At 45.9% G+C, this 19,879-nt stretch overlaps 1 protein-coding gene across 1 annotated transcript in view; it reads left to right on the top strand.

The window, feature by feature from the left end:
* The window catches only part of LOC147663525 (netrin receptor DCC-like), a gene marked incomplete at its 5' end in the record, with an annotated part of 117,447 nt that overhangs the window by 45,955 nt on the left and 51,613 nt on the right, over nucleotides 1-19,879 (top strand). The window contains 5 exons of the mRNA XM_086950388.1: nucleotides 2,054-2,216; nucleotides 3,740-3,966; nucleotides 13,656-13,772; nucleotides 16,461-16,616; nucleotides 18,790-19,002. Coding sequence (XP_086806514.1) covers nucleotides 2,054-2,216; nucleotides 3,740-3,966; nucleotides 13,656-13,772; nucleotides 16,461-16,616; nucleotides 18,790-19,002 — 876 coding nt within the window. The remainder of the gene's footprint in view (nucleotides 1-2,053; nucleotides 2,217-3,739; nucleotides 3,967-13,655; nucleotides 13,773-16,460; nucleotides 16,617-18,789; nucleotides 19,003-19,879) is intronic.

The raw sequence follows: 19,879 nt of genomic DNA on the forward strand, positions 1-19,879 counted from the left end.
GCAGAGCACAGGCATGTCCATGTGGACATATTCTGTTGTTGTATGTAGTATAGTAGACAGTGAACACAACCATGTTCCCTCAGGCAGTGGGGTAGACCTTGGAAATGTGGCTATGTCGTCCCCTTGTAAGTGTAAGCGGAGTGGGCTGGGCCAGCGTAGGAGTGGAAATTAATAGCCTGTGGCTCACGGCGTAGTTCACTTCCAGGATGGCCACCAAAGCAACTACTGCATGTGTCTCTGTGTCCTCCATATCCTCACAATGGGCCTACACACACATGGCTGACCACTTTAAACTGGCAATATCACAGTGTCATTGTCAGGCTTGTGGACATGCGCAGACAGTCATTACAATGGTGTGTGTTAGGAGTGCAAGTGAAGCAACCACGCAGCGCACACAAGTAAATAGGCTCGGGGTGAGGAGCAGCTGTGAGGGAACGTAATACACATGGATGCTGCTCATTTGGCACATGCAAGACATGTCAAACATGAATCCCAAAGCCCCACATCACACACCAATATAATAATAAGCCTGCCAAAACAGAATGCAGAACTAAGGATTGACACATGTCTCTCACCTGTCACAGATGACCAAGGATATGCACTCTGCCCCTGGATGATGACACCCCCTCCGATTCCCGAACACCCAAGCCCAGAGGCAGTACAATGCGGCCCACTAACGCACCATGGGCATTGTGGAGTGCTCAATTGGAGTGTTGAAGTCACATTTCAGGTGCCTGGACATCACAGGTGGAAGACTCCTGTACAGCCCGCAAATAGTGTGCAGGATGATCATTGCATGTTGTGTGTTGCACAACATATGTGTATGCACCTATGCTCCATGGATCCATGTGCGAGATGCATCGTACGATGATGAGGATGAGGCAGGTGGACCACACCCCAGTGTCGCAGCAGCAGGAATAGCCAGAAGGGACACTATCATTAATTATTTCTTCACATGGGTAAATCACATTGGGACTGTCCTAAGTAATCATGGGACAGGACAAAATGACCACAGGCACAGCATGTGCAAATAAATTCATTCCAAGACACATTCCCTGAGTGCATGTCACTCCTCTGCATTAGCACATCACTCTGACAAGTGTAAGTGCAACATTTAGGGCTGACAATTTCCCCAATGGTAATTAGATGGTGGCAGTGCCACCTCCATTATCGGGATCCTGTTTTCCTGCGGACTGAACCACGTCTTCCTCTTCTTCTCCTTGCCCTTCCCTGAACCTGGGGTCCCGGGCTTGTCCTCCTTGGGGCTTGTAGGGTTCTGGTTGTCCTGTGTACTTGCTCCGGCTACCTCTATGGTGCTTCGCAGTTGTTTTTGTACTGTTTGTGTTTTTTGCTGCCGCTTTCATACTGATTTTTGCAGCCTGACTTGTGGGACTTGCAGGCCTGGCGCTGCTTATCGCTGACTTTTTTATCGCAGTTTGGCCCAATGCAACTTTTTTGGCGTTTGGGGTTGGTTTTGTATCGCCGTCCCAGTAATGTTATCGTGGACATTTGACACATTATGGGGAAACTATCGCATGTTACCGCTGTGTTGCGAATGTGACGTTGACACAGAGTTATTTTCCCGCAATGGACGGCGATATGTGAAATTGCATTAACCTATTTGTCGATGATTATCACATGTTCTTGAGAATATACCCCATCGTATGTTTTGGGGAATCACAATGCCTGGAGAAGGCTACAGAGATTGCGAGGTATGTGATTAATTGTTAAAAATGGTCTGTTCCATTAATGAATATGCTTGTGACTACTCGTAGCACATTTTAGCAAAGGGACTCCTGTGTAGCATTCTAATGATCTCCATCAGAATAAAACTCCAGATATAGGGTAATTTATCATGGCATATTTTAAAGTATCTACAGAGACGTATTTGGTATATTTTGTGTTAATAATGTTGTGTAGTTGACAGATCAAGCTCATGTCAGGTATGCTCCATGTACATACCATAACGATCATTTTAAGTAGTGTGAAATGGATTGTTCAATGATGTTGATGGTGTCACAAAAAAAAAAAATCCTTTGCCTTTTTTTTTCAGAGTCTCCCATTGGACAAATTCGCCCTCCTCATGGTAGTGTGACCCCTCAGAAAAACAGCAACCTGCTGGTAATCATCGTGGTCACTGTAGGGGCCATCACTGTGGTGGTTGTGGTAATTGTCGCGGTGATATGCACAAGGCGCTCCTCAGCACAACAGAGGAAGTAAGTTCCAATAATTCAATAAGTCAATAAGTGAAGCAAGTTTCACACTGAAATAAGTACCAATGTATTGGAGAAAGAGCAGTCCTCATGCAGTCAATAACGCTCAACAGCTGCAAGGTCATCTGCGGTTACTGTGTATGCACAAGACATATCCTCTAAGGAAGGCTTCTGCAATGGAATGGTAAATTCTCATTGTAGAGAATGTTTAAAAGAGCAAAAAGTGTGGTATACATTCAGGCTAAATCTGTCCATATTGCCATATTAAAGTCCAAATTCTGAACTAGGTGGTGATCCTGATTTGTGTCTTTGGCAGAATCAGAATTACCCCAATGAGATAATACTGCATTCCCAGCGATTCCCTTGTATGATTTTACTGCTTAAAAGATGATAGAATTTCGGAGTGGGAAATAGGTGAAAAACAAAGAACTATGAATACAATCAAGCAGAGTAACTTCAGTATGTGTGGAAATTACCAATTCCCCAGTGGACACAACTCCACAGTGTACCCCCATCTCATAATTATCCGTATTCGCTGTGTTGGTTTTTTCGAAAGTCATAATGTGGCATCAGAATTGCAGGCTAGGCCAGAATGAGAGTCCTACTACACTTACAAATTTTGAAAACAAAGGCTTATCCAAAAGGTCTGTCACCTTTTTTATGGCTTGCCATGTATATGCTATAATTATACCCATAGATATATTCTATATCTCTCAAATAGTTCAAGGTGTTAACTCCCCTGCATTCTCAGCACAAAAGCAGACAGAATATTCTCTCCAGCATCCAAAATAAACCAGTGAGGACCTGTCATGTCCGATTCAGCATTGACTTTATCCACCTGTAGCAGGAAAAGATTCCTGGCATTTGCAAAGAACATCTGTAAAATGTAACCCCTCTTCTTTGTGAACCTTGCATAAAACGTTCTTGCTCATTTCAGTTTCTTGTTCATCCTTCCCTTTCTTTACCAAGTGATTGCTCTCTATGATACCACCATGGAGACATTGAAATATTGCCACAATCTCACTAATCCAGCATTTGCACCATGAATATTGACCCCGGATTATATTGATAGGACACAATATTGAGGACAAAATATCAACAAAAAGTATTGACAACTTTTTGTTGATATTTTGTCCTCAATATTGTGTCCTATCAATCCAGATATATCTAGCTATGTGATTCAAATATCTTCAAGGTATGTAGATGAGGAGTCAGGAAGAGTAAATCTATACTTTCCTAAATGAATTTACCTTTCGATAATTTGTCTCTCGATATTCTGTCCTTAATATTTTTGTACAATAGTATTCTTGGGGTCGATATTCAGCAGTACAATCCTTGTCCAGTCACACAGATGTACTTTCCACTTTAATCATGAAGCAGGAGTACTTCTGTGTTTGAGAGGCAGGGAAATTGGAATATAGTTGGAATGTGTTCAATGTTGATATTGCTTAGTGTGATGATGGTAATGTATTGTTCCATTTTTACATTATCAAAATGAAAACATAGAGCAATTTATCTTTTCTCAGAAAACGTGCAACACATAGCGCTGGCAAAAGAAAAGGAAGCCAGAAGGACCTGCGGCCTCCAGATCTTTGGATTCATCATGAAGAGATGGAGATGAAGAACATTGAGAAACCATCAGGGTCTGATCCCTCCGGGAGGGATTCACCAAGACAAAGCTGTAAAGATCTCACTCCAGTGAGTCACAGCCAATCGGAGTCCCACTTAAGCAGCAAAAATACTTCACAATCAGGTAAGTCTTAAGATGTCTGCTTAACAGACACACTAGCCCATCTATACGTCATCTTTAACACATACTTGTAAAATGTAAAGATAACTGGGACACTGTGTGTTAATATGCTTCAGCGTATGTTGCGATGAAGCTGAAAAGTTGGTATACAGTGGCTGAATTGTTTGTGGATACAAATTTATTTACAGTATTAGGAAATGTTGGCATCTACTATGTTATCCCTTCTGATGGGGTTCTGGATTACCAAAAGCATGCCTTCTCTGCGTCCCAAAAATTGACCAGCATACCTTTTAAACCATGAAGAGAATAATTTTGCTTTTTGAGATGTTTTTTCGGTAGCTTTATGGTAGTTCGTAATAGCTTACACTATGAATGATTGAGATTCATTCATGTGTTTGATGATAAGTGATGAAAAGTTTTTGGAATAACATGTTTGCTAGATTGCAGCTTTCCACAGCATCAGTCGTTTTTGAAAAGGTTCTATAGGATAAATCTCAGCAACATGAAATTGATATTTCAAGACCCATCTGCTGCAAAAGCTGACGGTATATTACTCAGGAAGATGTATTACCAATCTATTGATTTTGAGGTGCTTTTTTATATTTAGGGAAAACAATTAAAGTTTTGTGGACAGGCTGCCAAACTACTGGGGTGGTAGAGCCTGATCTGTGAACATGGGTGGCAGGACCTCCGAATTTAAAATTCCTGGCAATGTCTGTGGAAAAGGTTGGGGTACTGTGCTTCTGTCAATATGGCAGAAGAACAGTAAGAAAACATGCAATTTTGGCCCAAAAACGTTTTTGCCACACCGGTCCTGTGGTGGTTTTCACAACAGTGGATGGTTTACGATGGAACAGGCAGCTGAGGCTTCACCATTGGAAACTAAGATTGTCCACCTCAACACGAGTTAGGTAGTCAGAAAACTTGAACTTTCAGTGGGTTTACCATTGCCGACAGACTCAAGAAAAGGCTCTTAGGGCCTAATTACAAGTCTGACGGTCTGAGGACCTCCAGACCAGTAGGGCACTGAGGTGGCCATCCAGCCACAGGCACCTCGGTGGTCAGAACCCCCATTACAAGTTGGGCAGTTCGATCCCCATTGCACCACTGCAGCTGCCAAGGAACTGCCATTTCCTTGCGGTGGCATTGCAGCCAAGGCCTCAGTAATATGCTGGTGGTACTGCTGCTGGACCACAAGTGATGTCATGGAGGTATTCACTCCATGAAAAGGCTAGTGGTCCTGAAGCAAAGGGGGCCAGACATGACACGATGGCCCATTTGTATGGCGACGTATGCAAGGGGGCACAACATGTGCCCACAGTGTGCATGCATCCAAGTTCCTGCCCGGAATGGAGTTTACAGGAACTGTTTTTGACATTCCCATTGCAGTGCCCATTCATCACAGCACCAGGCGCATAGGATATTGTTCCCCCGTTTCCAGACCCCCACCTGCAACGGAGTCATTGTACTCCCACAGATGCAGCGCGAATTACGAGCCCAACCCGGCAGTTCAACCCATGCTGCTCGGAATGAAAGACATTGCAACAGAGAAATTTGGGTGGCGGTAAACAGGACCCGGCAGGCCAACTGCATCTGCGCGGACACTGTAATTCAGGCAGAGGAATCTTACTCTGACAGCGCGGTTCACACCAACTCCTTTAGGTGGAATCGCCAAACACTACCGATAAAAAGAGCCTACTAATGGGCAGTTGAATTACATGTATAGACAGGCAATTGTTTTCAATCCTAGTCCTGATGATGATCCCATGTAACTAGAGCAAAAGTGGATCGAAACGACGACTAATATAGTGCTCTCACAACCTAGCCATTGTGTTGTATCTTAGTTGTGTCTAGCACTTCCTGGCAAACCTTTAATCTAATATTGATTTGAAAGTGGCCAGTACTGCTCTCTTTTGCCTGTGAAACTCTTTCTTCCTATATGTTGTTTGTCCTTCTAGAGTAAGGTACTGGACTGTGCCTAAAACATGATTTAATTGTTTCTCATTGTTCAAATAAATACCCTGTCCGGCTGGACAGTGGACAAATATAGAATCCTATTATGGCCTATATTTTATTCACACTTTTGATTTGGATAAGCTAAGGACCACTGTCTTGTGAAAGCCCATTTTTAGAGGCACTGCCAAAAACAGCTCACTAGACACGAGAAAACTCGTAATCTGGCGGGCGGTGCGATCACAGGCTTGGCAGTGCCTGAGTTGGCCGCGGGCATTGCATTCCGCTCCCTCACTGCCAAACTCATAGTTAGGCCCTTAGGGCCCGATGTAGGAGCCCTAATACCGGTCAGAAACGGCCGAATTCGGCTGTTTCCGACCGGTGTTACGGTTTTCTTATGTAGGGGGCTACATAAGTACAGATACGGTAATTTTACCGATTCTGTACATTTACCGATTCGGTAAAATACCGAATCGGTAAATGTACAGAATAGGTAAATAGAGATGTAGGTGGCACTCTGAAGAGTGCCACATGCCTTCAGGAGTCGGTATTTTTTCCACCCAATCCAATTGGGTGGTAAAATACCGAATCCAGGTGTGCATGCACATCTGTGCATGCGCACCTGTGCCATGTGACACATAGACATGCCCTTAGGGCATGTATGTGTGCCACATGGCTCACAAGCCTGTAATTGGGGTGCTAGAGGGTGTCAAAGTGACACCCCCTGCACCCATGCAAGAATAGTGTGGAGTTGTGGGCTGGGCGGACGGAATAACAGGCTGTGAGGCCGAATGTAGTGAGCTATGGTTATAGATTTATTCGGTGGTTAGGCACACACAGTCTTATGTAACAGAGGTACAGGAAAGAAAGTCCGGAGGTAAGCGTCGAGACGGGTGGGTTCTGATGCAGGGTAGATGTCTTGGTCGTGATCCTCTGCGGGTTGTTGTCATCAGGGTACGGCCGGGTGATGGGTCTCCTCGGAGATATGTAAGGGAGAGAGAGTACAAAGGGGTTAGTCCAGTCCAGTGAGGACTACCGAGTACTTCCACCTTCACCGGGGAGTGAGTGGGCCAGGAAATGAACGTGGGGAAGGTGGGAAGGGTAGGAGGGGATAAGACCAAATGAGCAAGCGGGAGGGGTAAAGTGACTGAAGGTGTCTGGGATAAGTGCGAGGTTATATACACAGTGCTCGTGATATTTCTCTTATTTACTAAGGCTAGTGCAGGGTGCTCGTGAGGCTCTATATGCAAGGCTTACAGTTATTTACAATATATATACAAAGGGACACAGAGAAAGGATAGAGTGTACTCACGTGCCCCGCCGCAACACTCATCCGAGTTGCGGCCGCTCTCCAGCCACCTCCGGAGGTCGCCACCAGTCCTCCGACCACAGGTCCTCTTCCTCGTTCTCCTCTCTGCTTTCCGCCTTCTCTCTGATCTCCTCCTTCCTTCCGCTCTCCGTCGGGGGTTCCGCGCCGTTCGCTGTCTCCTGCCACGAGTCCGCTGGGCTGAACGAGGCTTCGTCTGTTCTCCCGACTTTTCTATGTTCCTGGCGGACTGCAGTGGACGCGCTTCCGCTTCCGGATGGGTCGGGTTCCGGGTCGCTTGCCGGGGTTTCACTTCCGGTATCCGGTTTGTCTGTTTCCGGGTCTTCGTGGGTTAGCGGATCCTGTGGGCGAAGAGAGGAAGTCCGATGACCAAGGGACGCTGTTCGTTCCGGCGTGAGGGTGGGGGACCCCTGTCTATTCCGCCCTTCCGATGAGGTAGGGACTACTGATTTTCCACATCCCCTTTCCCTAGCTGTCTTACTTGTAGGGTTGGAGGTAGCTGGATAACGTGAGAGGTAATCAGCATTGCCCTGGTCTAGTCCCTTTCGGTGAAGTGTTTTGAAACGAAAAGGCTGTAGGGATAGGAACCACCTAAGAACCCTGTCATTGTGGCCCCGATTGCGGGCCATCCACTCAAGTGGGGCGTGGTCCGTGTACAAGAGGAACTCCCGGCCCTCTAAATAATACCGGAGACTGTCCACAGCCCATTTAATCGCCAGAGCCTCTTTCTCCACGACCGCATAGTTCTGCTCACGCTGAAAGAGCTTCCGGCTGATATACAGTATCGGTTTTTCGACCCCTTTTGCATCTTTCTGGGACAGGACCGCCCCCAAACCCTGATCGGAGGCGTCTGTCTGCAGGATGAAAGGTTGGGAATAGTCAGGACTGATTAACACGGGTTCCGACAACAGGGATTGTTTGAGTAGGTCGAAAGCCTGTACCAGCAGGGGAGTAGGTTGCTGTAACTTCTCTTCGGTTCTGGAGGTCTTTTTCAACAGGTCTGTCAAGGGAGCGGCTATCTGGGAGAAACTGGGAATAAATCTCCTGTAATACCCCAGCAACCCGAGAAAGGCACGAAGTTCTCTCTTGGTATGAGGGAAGGGTATGGAGTGAATGGCTTGGATCTTATTGTTTTGGGGACAAATGACCCCTTCCCCCAACAGATAACCCAGATATTTCACACTTTGGGCCGCCAAGGTGGTCTTGGCGGGGTTGATGGTAAAGCCGTGATTACCCAGGGAGTGTACTACTGTCTGCAAATGGTGTAGGTGTTGTTCCCAGCTGTCACTATATATGACTTTGTCATCTAGGTATGCCCCGGCATAGCTGGCATGGAGTCGTAAGACCAGGTTCATAGCCCTTTGAAAAGTCGCCGGGGCTCCATGAAGCCCGAAGTGCATCACTCTGAACTGGAATAAACCCTCAGGGGTTAAAAACGCTGTTTTCGGCTTGTCTTCAGGTCTTAAAGGGATCTGCCAGTACCCTTTGCACAAGTCAGGGGTACTGATATATTTGGCTTTGCCTATACGCTCCACCATCTCGTCTACTCGAGGTAGAGGATATGAATCAAAGGCAGAGATTTTATTCACCTCCCTGAAATCTATGCAGAAACGAGTGGAGCCATCGGGTTTAGGTACTAGAACGATTGGGGAATTCCAACTGCTGTTGGACGGTTCGATTATACCCATCTTCAACATCTGGGTCGTCTCTTCTTTTATAACTGCTCTGCGTGCTTCAGGGATCCGGTAGGGTCTTTGTCGCACTATTTTTCCTGCTTCGGTGTGGATTGCGTGCTCCACGATGGTGGAGTGCCCGGGTAGGGAAGAAAACACAGCTTGGACAGTGGATAAGGCCCGCTTAAGGTCCTGTTTGTTCCTTTCAGGGAGGTCGGGGTCTATACAGCCCTCAGAGGGCAGAGAGGGAGAGCTTGTCAGGACTGCTGGGAGGGGCCCCTCCCATTTCTTTAACAGATTAACGTGGTAGATCTGGGTGACCCCTCGGGTGGCATCTATATCTAGTTTGTAGGTGACGGGAGTCACTTGTCTTAAGATAGGGAAGAGACCCTGCCACTGCCCCAATAGTTTATGGTCAGAGGAGGGCAGAAGTAATAACACCAGGTCTCCAGGTGTAAACGAACGGGCCTTAGTTCCTTTGTTATACTGTTGTTTTTGGATGACCTGCGAGGCTATCAGGTTCTGTCTCACTATTTCTCTGATTTGTGTTAAGTGGGTTCGGAGGTTGTCGACATACTCAGGGAGGGGACGGGTACGATCTGGCTCAGCTTCCCATGCCTCGCGAGCCATGTCTAACAGGGTCCTCGGGGCACGTCCATATAACAATTCATATGGGGAATACCCGGTGCTACTTTGCACTTTGCAACGGATGGCGAAGAGGGCAAGGGGAAGCATCTCCTCCCACCTTTTGCTCTCAAGGCCCAAGAGCTTTTTGAGGGTGGTTTTTAATGTGGTGTTATATCGCTCTACCAACCCGTCTGTCTGTGGGTGATACGCCGAAGTTCTTATCTGTTTGATACCCAGATGGGCGCATACTTGACGCATGAGGGAGGACACAAAAGGCGTACCTTGATCTGTTAAGATCTCTCGAGGGAACCCTACTCCACTGAAGATGGAGATGAGGGCCTTAGCTATGTTTTGGGTAGTGGGTTGTTTCAAAGGGATGGCCTCCGGGAACCGGGTAGCATAGTCCACCAACACCAGAGCGTACCTACAACCCGTCCTAGAGGGTAACAGGGGTCCTATCAGGTCCATACCCACTCGGGAGAAAGGGACATCGATAAGAGGAAGGGGCTGGAGAGGAACTCGGGGGGCCGATACCGGCTGTTTCTCTGGCAGACTGGGCACTCCCTACAGTATTGCTTTATTTGACCATGTACGCCCGGCCAGTAGAACTTTTCAAGGATAGTTTGCCCCGTTTTTTCATCACTGAAATGCCCTCCCAGCAAGTGACTGTGGGCCAGATATAGGACTTTGTCCCGAAATAATCCTGGGATGACTAACTGGGTGGGGAGCTGTGGCCCCCCTTTTCTATAGAGGAGTCCATTCTTGCGAAAGAAGTAAGGACCTACTTGCAGTGGGTCCTCATTGTCCAGGGCACGATTCCAGGCTTCCTGTAATACGGGATCCTCTTGCTGGGTGGCTCGGAATTCCCGGTCCGTTTCCCAGGGATGAACGTCTACCTGAGCAGGGTATGAACCGGTAAAGGTCCTTTTTTCTCTTTTCTTTTGCTTCTTGGTCTTTCCGGGTTTCGAGGGAGAGTCCGCTGATGGAGATCCATGGGGAAACGGGGCCTCCGCCCACCATTTCTTTAGGGAGTCTGTAGTGTCTTTCAGGAGGTGGGGAAGACCACTATAATCGCTACCTAATATGGCTTGTTCAGGGAGATTAGGAACCAAACCGACTGTTAGCATACTTCCCTTATCTGAGTGTTGTTGTACCCGCACTTGGGCCGTCGGATAACTCCTGGTGTCGCCGTGGACACATTTGATAGCGACAGTTCCAGTTAGTGGCCCGACAGGATGGGGTAGTTCCTGGGGTCGTAGGACGCTATGTCTGCATCCCGTGTCTGCCAGAGCCATCACGCGGTGTCCATCAATTCTCACTGGGCAGCGGAAAGGCGGAGGGGTGACTTCGTTGGTGAGATATACATCATTCCGTGCCATCCCTATGTCCATGGGCTCCTCCTTTTGAGGACACACACGGGCTATGTGTCCGTACCCTCCGCAGTGATAACACTGAGGACCAGGTAGGGTAGGCCGAGGCATGACTGGGTAGGGCATCAGGGGAGCCGGATCCGGTCTTCTGACCGTGGGAGGAGGTCTTTGGGGACGTGAGTGGTTGCCATGTGGAATACGTGGATGTGGCTCTTCTTTGACCCGTTGGGACTCTTGGGCTCTACTGTAGGCACTGGCTATTTCCACCGCGCTATCCAGAGTCAGGCGGGCGTGTTGTCTTACCCACTTTTGGGTGGCTGGATGAAGAGATGCCAGGTACTGCTCCAGGTATATTTTTGAGAGAATCTCGTCCTTAGTGGCGGTGGCCGGTTTCAGCCATCTGTTCGCCAAGTCCTGTATCCGGAATGAGAGAGCCCGCGGCGTTTCTTGGGGGCCCTCTTTGGCCTGCCGCAGACGAACCCTGTACGTTTCGTCGTCAATCCCCAGTCTCTCAAGAATGCAGGTTTTTATGTCTTGGTAGGGAGTCAGTCCCTGGATATTGGCCTGCTGATAGGCGGCCTGTAGTTCACCAGTCAACAGAGGACCGAGATAGTGGCCCCAGCGATCGGCAGGCCATGCCGCAGCCTGGGCCAAGCGCTCAAAATTAGTGAAAAAATAGTCGGGGTCTTCACCGACACATACTTTTGGAGGACTACTGAGGGTAAGGATGTTGTGGGTCTTTGTTGTCCCATGACTGTGGTCAGTTTTTCACGGGCTTGGTCCTGAGCGGTCCCCTGTCCTTTAAGGACGTCATGGAGTTGGCCACGGTCATCTTCCGCGGTTTTAAGAAAGCGTTCCATCATTTTGCCAAGCTGCTCCTGGCTCTCCGCTAGCTGTTTGACAGCGGCCTCCATGCTTCCGGCGGATCCCACTTCTGACACCACCTGTGGAGTTGTGGGCTGGGCGGACCGGAATAACAGGCTGGGAGGCCGAATGTAGTGAGCTATGGTTATAGATTTATTCGGTGGTTAGGCACACACAGTCTTATGTAACAGAGGTACAGGAAAGAAAGTCCGGAGGTAAGCGTCGAGACGGGTGGGTTCTGATGCAGGGTAGATGTCTTGGTCGTGATCCTCTGCGGGTTGTTGTCATCAGGGTACGGCCGGGTGATGGGTCTCCTCGGAGATATGTAAGGGAGAGAGAGTACAAAGGGGTTAGTCCAGTCCAGTGAGGACTACCGAATACTTCCACCTTCACCGGGGAGTGAGTGGGCCAGGAAATGAACGTGGGGAAGGTGGGAAGGGTAGGAGGGGATAAGACCAAATGAGCAAGCGGGAGGGGTAAAGTGACTGAAGGTGTCTGGGATAAGTGCGAGGTTATATACACAGTGCTCGTGATATTTCTCTTATTTACTAAGGCTAGTGCAGGGTGCTCGTGAGGCTCTATATACAAGGCTTACAGTTATTTACAATATATATACAAAGGGACACGGAGAAAGGATAGAGTGTACTCACGTGCCCCGCCGCAACTCTCATACGAGTTGCGGCCGCTCTCCAGCCACCTCCGGAGGTCGCCACCAGTCCTCCGACCACAGGTCCTCTTCCTCGTTCTCCTCTCCGCTTTCCGCCTTCTCTCCGATCTCCTCCTTCCTTCCGCTCTCCGTCGGGGGTTCCGCGCCGTTCGCTGTCTCCTGCCACGAGTCCGCTAGGCTGAACGAGGCTTCGTCTGTTCTCCCGACTTTTCTATGTTCCTGGCGGACTGCAGTGGACGCGCTTCCGCTTCCGGATGGGTCGGGTTCCGGGTCGCTTGCCGGGGTTTCACTTCCGGTATCCGGTTTGTCTGTTTCCGGGTCTTCGTGGGTTAGCGGATCCTGTGGGCGAAGAGAGAAAGTCCGATGACCAAGGGACGCTGTTCGTTCCGGCGTGAGGGTGGCGGACCCCTGTCTATTCCGCCCTTCCGATGAGGTAGGGACTACTGATTTTCCACAAATAGGTAATTACCGAATCGGTAAATACCGATTCGGTATTCCACATTGATTCCTATGGGCTTCAAGGCCTTTTGGAATCAATGGGGGATACTGATTTACCGAATCAGAATTACCTACATTTCCCCCCCTCTAATTTACCACTTCTTAAATACCGCATCAGTATGATTTGGTATTTTAGAAGTGGTAAATTAGATTTACCTACATCGGGCCCTAAGTCTTTTAAAACATTATTATTTTTATCTTCATCAGCATGTCATATGACGTTTTCATTAAGTGTTTTAGATTTATTTTTAAAGTGCCCTGCTCAATCAATTTGATCAAGAACATCAGCATGTGTCAATGATTATTTCAAAAGATAGCTACACACCAGTTTTTAAGCAATTGTACCTAGCCTATTAGGAACGTTTGTTTTTGTTATAATATATTTGACATAAAGATGTTACAAGAAAAAATAGACACCTCCTTTGTGTGGCCAATAGTTATTTTACTAGTACCAGAGCATTATAACATTTTTTATTCTTGTATTTGCCTGGACAATTTTAATCTCATTCTTGGGCTGTGACTATGCTCATTGGTTACTCACAAGTCTGGTTTAATTTTGCCTGCTCAGTGAACATCTAAAACATCATCGTCCCCCAGAGAATTGTGGTTCCTTGAGTATTACGTTAGATCCAACATTTGTATCAAGGCTTAACGCACATTGTAGTGTTGAATAAGGCATTACATTATGAATCAATTGATTGTGTCTTCCCTAGGGCCTGATACAGAGGAAGTTGGAAGCAGTATGTCTACATTAGAGCGTTCGCTCGCAGCCCGCAGAGCAACACGCGCCAAGCTCATGATTCCAATGGATTCTCAGCCAAACAATCCCTGTGAGTAGCACCTTTCTATCATACGTCCAATAATGTAGGACAGAAATATGGCGTTGAACGAACAATCGGGCAGTACATATGTAATTGTTGATCTGTTCTCAGGTTTGATGCACCCCAGATCCATAAAAAAGGTTCCTAAACCTGGCTAAGGAACTATCAGCCACTAAGCCTCAGAGAAATCTTACAGAAGATTGTCTCCTAGCAGGTGCTGAGTAAACAAAACAAATGGATGAATGAATTGGTAAATAAATGGCTAAATCAAATACTTTCTCATTGGCAGGCAAGGTTCAGGCCATGAATTACCACTTTCAGCCAGGCTTTTAGTTTCCTCATCTGTAAATTGAAGACTGTAGACCTTTCTCATGGGCATCTTTATATTTAAAGTTTTTATAAAGTGTTCAATCATCCCTTCAGGGATATTATGGTGCTAGACTTCATATTCACCAAACTCCATACGTTGCCTAAGGCAGGGAAGTGGAAACAGACAAGTTTTCAACATACTCCGAAAAGTTAACAGATCCGAAGTCAGGCATAGAATAAGAGGCAGGGTATTCCAATAGGAAGCTACCAGAAAATTGAAAGAATAGCCTCCCATTCTAGATTTTCCTAATATGGGCTAGAGACTTTATAGACAAGCTGAGAATATGTGCTGACTTAAAGAAGGTGACTCTGCCACGCAAAATTACTGGCCCGTTCTTGTAAAGCAATCTATGCCTGTGGCACAATAGCTTGAAGATGGCTGTCATACCAACTGGAAGCCAGTGAAGAGAATTCAAACAACCTGTAGCTGAACTACTGCTCGGCAATTAAAAATCAGTTTTGCTGCTGCATTTTGAATTGATTGGAGGTCCTTGATTGGCATATTGAAACTTGAAGGCACCCCCTTCCAGGGAACACATAGGGCCTTCCCATGCTCTGGTCAAGTCATGAGCTTTAGGGCTAGAGGCCTCACCACCTGTACATAGTGCCAGAGGGGGACCCCTGGAGCTCCATTGCCCGCCCGCACACCACGGGCTGTGAGGGCTATTGTTAACCCACTAGATGCTTGAACAAATAATCAGCCATTCCAACATGTGAAGCAGTCCCATATTCTAACCTATTCATAATCAATGATTGTGCAACATTCCTCCATGATGTTACCAGTGTCAACCGAAATAGTCTGTGAAAAGTAAGCAGGAGTCCATAGCGGCTCCCACTCACAGCCTTTACCTGGTCCTAGATGGAAAGGGAGTCATCAATTAGAAAGCCCCAATTCGTATCAATTCTCTTTGGACTTGGAGCAAGGCCTGACAATGGAGTTCACCAGGAGTCATACATGCCATACATATATGACTACATTCAGTCATGGCCGGCATGATTTGCTGGTAGGGGGGTCAGGTGGGAGGGGTTGCTGCGGGGGGGGGGGGTAATTAAAAAAATAAAATAAACTTACCTTCCTAGGACCCACTCTACTGCTGTCCTGCCTCCCGACCAAGCAGTGAGTGCCCTAAGGAGTGGGCAAGCCACTCCTCCCCTGCCCTAGAGCAGACACTCGTACCCGCCAACTCCCAACCAAACCCTTCTGCTTTCTCGCATGGTAGTTATTACCATTTTATGTTTCTGCTTCTTACACTGTGAGAAAACAGTGGGGTAATGCTCCTCCACCCTAGTGGAGGCGCCGTCCCTGCCAACATTGACCTGAGGCCCACCTTTGAGCTTCTCTTGCTGGAAAAACTTTGGAGCATACTAGAAACAAGAGAAATCCCCTCTGAATTGCTTTCCATCCTAACACAGCTATATGCAGACAATCATGTACCGATTTCTTGTGGCAAGTAGGGGGAACTAACTGAGAAAGACTTTATAAGAAGAGGTCCTAAACAGAGATGTTTCTAGAGTAATAGAGACAGTCCTCTATCCTCTAGGCAGGCATCATCATTCAATACTGGTGGACAGACCCGAGTACTTGCTGTGTTTTGTTGCTTTAGTACTAAAAAGATCTGGGTTTAATCCATCACCGTTCTTTGGCCCACGCTGCCACCCCAGTTCAGACCGGTTTCTGGCATTCCAAAAGGGGGTGGTGTCTTGCTCACTTTGCCACTGGATTCAAGCAAGCCGGGCTGAAGACGGCTGGAATGCCAGAAACGGGTCCTCGGAAGCTTGTTTCCGGTCCAGGGAAGACATGGCTTGGCAGTTCGGGCTGGACTGTTCCCATGAGGCACAGGGTCAGACTGATTTGCATGTAGCCATGTCTGAACTGGGGTGGCAGAGTGGGCTAAAGAACGGTGATGGATTAAACCCAGATCTTTTGACTGGGTGTGAGTGTTTGATTGATTCAGATGGTCCGTCCATCACCACCGCCTTTTGTACCGCTTAGTACTAAAAAGCAGCCAGTGCTAGATTAGCACGCTGTAATTGGAGAAAAACATATAGAAAATCTGTTATCACATGTGTTTTCTCATTTAACGCTAAACGTGTCATAATTATAATTATCTAGGGTGAAATGCAATTACTTATTTATAAATTACTGCAAAAATCTAAATAAAACCTCACAATGCACCAAGAATTAGCGTTTTCTGAGCAACCCATCTCATCCTACCAGTGAGAGTTAATATTTTGTTGAACTAAAAGCTAAGAAAATAATTCAATAATTATATGAATGATCGTCCCATTTCTTCTAAATATACCTAAAATTGTATTTTGTTCTTCCAGCTGTAGTCAGTGCAATACCCGTGCCAACTCTGGAAAGTGCCCAATACCCCGGGATCCTTCCGTCCCCAACGTGTGTCTATCCACATCCGCAGTTTACACTACGGCCTGTGCCATTCCCTACCCTGTCGGTAGAAAGGGGCTTTGCAACAGGTCGAAGTAAGTGAATTTGTTAACTTGTTTTACATCTATATGTCGTGGAGTCAATTTTATTCCAATACCCATTGTTAAACCTTAAAAATGTATGTGGCAAATAAAGTGATTGTTGTAAAAGAATATTTAATTGTCAAGTGGGTGTAATGGACCAACGAGACTTCCCATTAAATTAAACACACTCCTTTAGAAAAATATTCTCTTTTCTCGCTACACCTTTGATCCGTAGTACTTATACTGTCCCATTCCTCTAATCCAAGCTGTCAATATGCATGCTTTCAGACATCTCCATGGTCATGACTTTCTTTTTCCCCACTTTCCGCGCCCTTCTTGGGTTCACTACTTTTTATATTACATGTATTACTTGATCTTCTCTGTTGTAGCTCTGTAGAGTAATAAGTGGTTCATTTCACTACAATAAAATAACATGTGTATTTGTAAAGCGCCGTTCACCCGGGGATATCTTGGTGCGGAATAACAGATGTTTATTGTTATTCAACGGTACTCATTTGATCAACCTCAGATGGATGAGAGGCTGAGTACACACGGGATTTGAACCTGTGACCATGAGGTTGAACAAAGACCCCTGTAGAGGATACATTAGTCCATTGAGCCACCAGAGACACTAGTCTTGAAAGTTTCTGTTTATTCTCTCCTAGGGCATGACATTGTTCACACATATATGTAGCTCATAATAGGTGATATTTTTTCAACAGTAATTAAAATGTTATTGAATACTCTTGGTAGGAATAGGGATCAAGAGCTCAAACTGTGGAAAAGAGTGATTTCCAGTATCACTAAGCCCCCTTGTGGTGAATCTCTGTCCCAAAAAAACTGTGGCTGAAAAGAACCACAGCTTTTCCACAGTTCCTGTAGTGTCCCACCTCCAGCGCATCTTTCATAGGGAAGCAGGGGGTGGGTGGGGCTAAGGGGTATTCTATTGTGATCTTTGAGGCATTCCTATGAGACATATGGTAATGTGGAGGATTGTCTTTTCATTTTTGCTTTTTTACAACCACACAAAAGCATACCCAAAACAAGTAGTTGAGAGCGCTGTCCCATTCATCAACATCATTTTACAAAGAGCACAAAGCTATTTGTACAAAAATGAGTTGCACTTTCCACACACTTTAATGTTTTTTGGGTACAAATAAGCTCTTTAATATGGCTCTTGGTACTTTGCCCCTATATGAAGTAAGTTTTGGTATGTTTCTCTTTGGTGTAATTTGGTAATAAGTAGTGTGTCTTTGTTGGGCATTCTGGATATGGTGTTCCCTCATTTGCATAGAGATATTTTATTAGTGCGCCTTCCTCTGGGGAGTGAAGATTGTACCATAGCGCATAAGAGGCATACAACTACACACAAAGTCATAAGGAAAGTAAAAGTGATTCCTATGACCCCCAGGGGCCCACCCCGCCTCACCACAGGCACTTCCAGTACACCCTATCTTAGACACAATCTGCAGGGCCTGAGCTAGATTGTGCATCTCTGGGGCACTTGCCACTGTTGGGGTTTTTGCTTTTTTCCTCAGGCCCTCTTGATTGGGTACCTCAAACCCCACTGTCAACGTTTTGCAGGATCAGGCTTTAGCATCCAGATATAGTGCAGGCATATATTGAGGCAGTTCACATTAGGGGATGTAGCAGAGACCTGTATATTGCACTAATAAGATGGCAATATATGGCTAAGTGTTATTAATTATATGAAGGGAGGCCAAGATGTATGCAAACTCGACGTCCACTAAAAATACATTTGTCTGTTTAATTAAGCGCTAATCAGGAACCTTGAAAATGTAAACATATATATTTTTTCCCCGTTTAAGCTGATAGGCCTTTCACTAAATGAAACACAAAACATTTTGATCTCTCTTCAGTAGTATTAATGTATATCACTAGTTCATAGTCCATCTCACAGCTTATGCAAATAGTCCATCTAACATTGAACCATGCACCATTGATCTCTGTTTCCTAATGTGAATGTCCATCATTGCTAGCTTCATCATCTCTGCTAACCAGCTGTGTATCTGTCGTAACTGTATGGAATTGTAATTTCCACCAATACCAATTGGGAATGACTCATGCAAACATGCCAATCCTGAGTTTTAAATCACTGGTATAAGACAGTTATTTATGGACTGGGGCCTTTAAAGTCATATTTAATTTGTATATTTCTTTGCAGCAATTAGTGAAGGCCCATCCACACAACAGTCATCAATGTTACCACAAGCACAGCTGGAACATTCAAATAATGAGGATGCCCCCAGCAGAACCATCCCCACTGCCTGCGTTCGGCCGACGCATCCTCTCCGCAGCTTTGCAAACCCTTTGCTACCTCCACCAATGAATGCAATAGAACCTAAGGTCCCTTACACCCCACTTTTATCTCAAACAGGTAACATTGTACATATTTTGTTAGATACCAATATATTCCTTAGTACCATCACCCATTGTTCAATGCATAATGCAAATGGCATTTATTAATTTCAGGGCTCTTCAATAATGAAAAAGAACAAAACAGGTCACAATGACCCTCGTCAATCACTACCATTTGTGCTTACTTTGTCAGATTCCAGGCAACAATCCCGTAGCAAGCAAACATTGTTGTTGTAAATTGTTGACACTATGTGTTGTCCTTAGAGGTGTGTTGGATGTATTACAATGTATCCTGTTAATCACGAATATGGTGAGTGTTGAGCCTCAAATGCAAGAAGAGGGATGGTGTGAGAATCAACAACCCCGAGGTGTACAACAAGATCAAGGTGCATGTTTAGATATTTACAGAAATGACAATTGCTCATTCGAATAGAATATTTTTTATTTAAAAAAGCAAGACGATATTGTGTGTCAGAATATTGTCTACTAAAATGTTGTGACCAAATGTTGATTACCAAAATATCATGAAGGAGAAAATACAGAGGTAAGTATAGAGTTAATATTCTTAACTCCACTTCTACTGACATTAACAAAAGCAAAATGACTTCCCCCAACTGAAGGACATCCTTGGGGGTGGGTGGGGGATAACTGATAATTGGACATTGCGGAATTTCAAAATTGGAACCTTTGCAAGCTCGGCAACTAAACCAAGAAGAGCAAGAAAACCTACCCTAGGTAGCCGTCTGCTGGAAAACATTTCCCATTGCAAAGGTACTTTTAGGGTGACAGCTGTTCAACATAAATTAATTTGAAGAAAAACTTACATGTTTGGCATTTTGGCCAAAAACACATACAGCCAGCAAACAGATTCAAATTAAGATAAGGCCTGGTTATGA

The sequence above is a fragment of the Lissotriton vulgaris genome, unplaced genomic scaffold (genome assembly GCF_964263255.1).
Source record: "Lissotriton vulgaris unplaced genomic scaffold, aLisVul1.2 SCAFFOLD_1853, whole genome shotgun sequence".
NCBI classification, from domain to species: domain Eukaryota; kingdom Metazoa; phylum Chordata; class Amphibia; order Caudata; family Salamandridae; genus Lissotriton; species Lissotriton vulgaris.